At 34.1% G+C, this 3936-nt stretch overlaps 1 protein-coding gene across 1 annotated transcript; it reads left to right on the top strand.

Annotated features, from left to right (window-relative positions):
• Positions 1-615: 615 nt before the first annotated feature.
• Positions 616-1658, top strand: LOC131021936 (transcription repressor OFP4-like). The gene has a single exon (XM_057951282.1). It carries the CDS (start codon positions 682-684, stop codon positions 1294-1296), a length of 615 nt encoding a protein of 204 aa, XP_057807265.1. The 5' UTR covers positions 616-681; the 3' UTR covers positions 1297-1658.
• Positions 1659-3936: the final 2278 nt, after the last annotated feature.

Raw genomic sequence — 3936 nt, 5'->3', positions numbered from 1 at the left:
TTGAAATTATAGCATACCTTTTGGATATCAGATTATATTCGTTAATGCTTTTAATTAGTTCCGTGTTTCATTATTTATAATATGCATTAATAAGTATATAAATTAAATTCTTTAAAAATAAAGTACATAAATTCAACTTATATATATGTAGATAAGGTAATACAAGAATATTGAAATATAACAGAAGATTGGGGGAATTTGATGCTAAATTAATGAAGGCAGCAACCCATGTTTCACAAAAAATTAGGTTGGTGACAAAAGATTTAAAATCTTTATTCCTGATTGAATTGATGACCAGAGTTAGGTTTCACACATATTAATGTTACTTTATAGATCGGAAATAAAGATTTTTATTCTTTATTGTGATAAGAAAGTTTATTTTAATGACAGTAATAGATCACGGTTTCTTTATACTCCATATGATAAAACTATTTGTTTAAATGATAGTCATAGATCATATAAAAATTAATGGTGCAACGATGCAAATTGGTTTTTATGTACTAATTAAATTTTTTAAAAAAGTAGTTTCGATTTAAACCAACGGTGCATATTGATTTTTAGTTACGTGCATGATGTTCTCAATTAATATCATCAATATATGTAATTTACATTTATAAAAATGTCATTAATATCATTGAAGCAAGAAAAACGAAAGTTGAAATCATGGTCTACAAATAACCAATGATAAAGAAACTTTTTAAATCTCACCCTAAATCCCACCATATTAAAAAATCTCTCCAGCCAAGTCTTCCTCATACTACCAAACACCCACCAAATCACCGCCGCCGCGCCGCCGCACACATGTCTTCCGACAAGATACACAAACTGAAGAGCATATTCACCGCAAGCGGCGGCTGCGGCTGCCGCCCAAAGCCCGCCGACATCGTCGAGCCACAAACCAAGCCGAAACCCTCATTCTCCGATCAGAAATCCACCCTCCTCCCCTCCTCCTCCGCCACCTCCGCCGCCGAAGACGACGCGTGGTCCTCCACCACCTTCTCCCTCACCGCCGACGCCTCCCCACACCACCACACCGTGTTCTCCAAAACCGGCGGCTCCTGCCCGAAAATCCACAACAGCTTCGCCGTCGTGAAAGATTCCGACGACCCGTATCATGATTTCCGGCAATCCATGCTCCAGATGATCTGCGAGAAGAAAATGTACTCGAGAAACGATCTGCAGCAGCTCCTCGACTGCTTTCTGAAGCTGAACTCGCCGCGCCACCACGAGGTCATCGTCCGGGCGTTCGTGGAGATATGGAGCGGCGGGAAGGAGGCGCCGCCGCGCTCCATGTGAGGGACATTAGATGCGTGTGGCGGGGCACGTGCGGAGGTGGGGTGGCCATGTGAGAGACATTAAATTTTCACATGTGGAGTTGAAAATTTTAATAGAGTTGGAAACTAATTGAATTTGACAGCAAAATTAATCGATCGCCATTTTTGTGGTGGAGGAGATAGCTAGGGAGGCGGTGGAATTCAATTAAATCGAATCTCGGTGCCGCCGCAAATAGTGATTCTTCATCTCGTATTATAATTCATCGACGTGTATGAAATTGAAGATTACGTGTGATATATCATATAGCATATTATTAATGTTGTATGTAGAAAGTGAAATGAAATTCGAAATAAATACGAAGAATGCATTGTACGTAGTATTAATGTTCTTGTTTTCTGTTTCCTTTTAAATTTTTTTTTTCCGTAACTGTGCAGACTGATATTCACTGTGTAATTTGATTGAACATAATTGTTTTATAAGTTTTGCTCATTAATTTTATTTATGGATTTCAGTGTAAAGGAGCAGTCAGTTGATTTTATTTGTAATTTTGTGGAGGGCAGGGTTCCTAGTTTTAGCCATTTTTAGGGATTTAGGGACCCCGTAATCAATATGCGGTTATGTTATTATTTTAGTTATTTTATAATACTAGGCTGTTTGGCTAAGCTTATTTTAAAGAGCTTATAAGCTTTTAGCTATAAGATATTTCAAAAGCTTATAGTGATTTTTATGAGTTTATAGTTGTCAAAGTGTTTAGAAATCAAAGAAAAATTAACTTGAATGATATATGGTGAAAATAATAAATTATAATTGAAAAATATTTGTAAAGTGATTGTTGCATATGAGATTATAAAAAAATAAGTTGGGTAGATGAATTTATTTTTTGGGAAACTTATAAGCCCTTAGAGCTTATTTTTGGAGTTTATAAGTTATTTAGAGCATCCACAACGCTTACATGATAGCCTCTTACTCGTGTAAGTGTGCTATCGTGTAAGCGTTGCAGGAGCAGCTTACACGAGGGCTACACGTTCTATCGTGTAGCCTTTTAAACGGTGGATGATAGGCGCGTCTATAAAAAAAATTGAAAATTCAAATTTTGAATTAAAGTGGCAGCTTTGACTCCTCGGTTTGCATGCAAAAATTTGACCGTTTGATTTTTTTTTTCTTCTCTTTATAAATCCTTCTTCATTCTTCCTCTTCCTCACTTTCACTCCACAATTCTCCTTCTTCTTTCAATTTCTTTCCTTTTTCTTCCTCCTTCAAGCGCTTTCATCTTCTTTCTTCCGACAATGGCGCGCTCCAATATGATTTGATGGAGCATGTTTGGGCACGTTTCGGACCTCTAGGGCCGGAATAGTTATTTGTAAGATTTGTTTTTATTTTATTAAATTTTATGTAATTTTTAGGATTTCAAAATTAATGCAATTTAAATTTGAAGTAAATTGTGTAATTTAAATTTATGAAATTAAACTTAAATGAAAAATAAAAAAAATCAAAACTAATGCTATCATGTAACCCCACTGCAGCATCTTTACACCATGTGGTCCCCCTATCATAAAGTAGGCTATCATGTAAGCTATCATGTAACCCCATTGCGGATGCTCTTAGGAGCTTATTTTGTCAAACACTTTGAAGTAACTTATAAGCTCAGCCAAACACCATCAACAATACTATTTTTTGGATTTGAATTAAAATCTACTAGTGCGTAACCCGTCGAAATTCGACGGGAAATTATTTTAAATTATATGATACTCCCTCCATCCTTCAAAATTATGCATACCTTTACTTTTTGGTACGACCCCCAAAATTATGCATACCCTATTTTTAGACACTACCCCACATATAATTCTTATAATTTTACCCTTTTAACTTACATTAGTTACTCATAATCTATTTAACAATACCCTCACTGTGGGACCCTTTCTCCACTATCATTACTACAAACTTCCATGCATAATTTTGAGGGACGGGGGAGTATTATTTTTATATAAATAATTATTTATATAAAAATTATTTTTAAATTTATTTAATTTAAGGTAATATAGTTGAAATTATATTAATCTGAATCATTTTTCTCAATTAAATATTAACCTTTTGTTAGAATAATAAATATTCTTTTTATATAAATTTTTATTTTATAATATTTTGGAAAAAGGTCAATATTGAAGATTTTATTTCATCTGAGCATCATCTTGTCTGAACCACTCTGCAGGATCATATCATCATCTAAAGCTCGGAAGACGACATCTAGTGTTTGAACACCAAAATTTTGTGCATCATTTCGTCTATACCTTAAAATACAAAAACTGAACTTTTATACGTCAATTTTTTTAACATCACTATCTGGAGGTTTAAAAATCAAATTTGACTTGTGAGATTGTATGATTTGGAGCTTCTAATATCATAACTAACTTGTAAACATCATTTTGTATGGAATTTGAAAAAATCTTGACAAACTTTTATGCATTATTAGCTTCAAATATTATAATTGGGTTCCAAGAATCATCTCATTTGAAGTTTGAAAGAACAAATTTAACTTGTGAGTATCATCATTTAATTGGGTACCGAGAATCATCTCGCTTGGAGCAATTTAAATTGTATTAGTCTCAATCATTCCGCCAATTAAATATAGATTTTTAATTTGGAGAGCAAGATCTTCTTCTT

Source organism: Salvia miltiorrhiza, chromosome 1 (assembly GCF_028751815.1).
Source record: "Salvia miltiorrhiza cultivar Shanhuang (shh) chromosome 1, IMPLAD_Smil_shh, whole genome shotgun sequence".
Taxonomy (NCBI): Eukaryota; Viridiplantae; Streptophyta; class Magnoliopsida; order Lamiales; family Lamiaceae; genus Salvia; species Salvia miltiorrhiza.
Note: the sequence above shows the minus strand (reverse complement) of the source record. Positions and strands in the feature narration are given on the sequence as shown.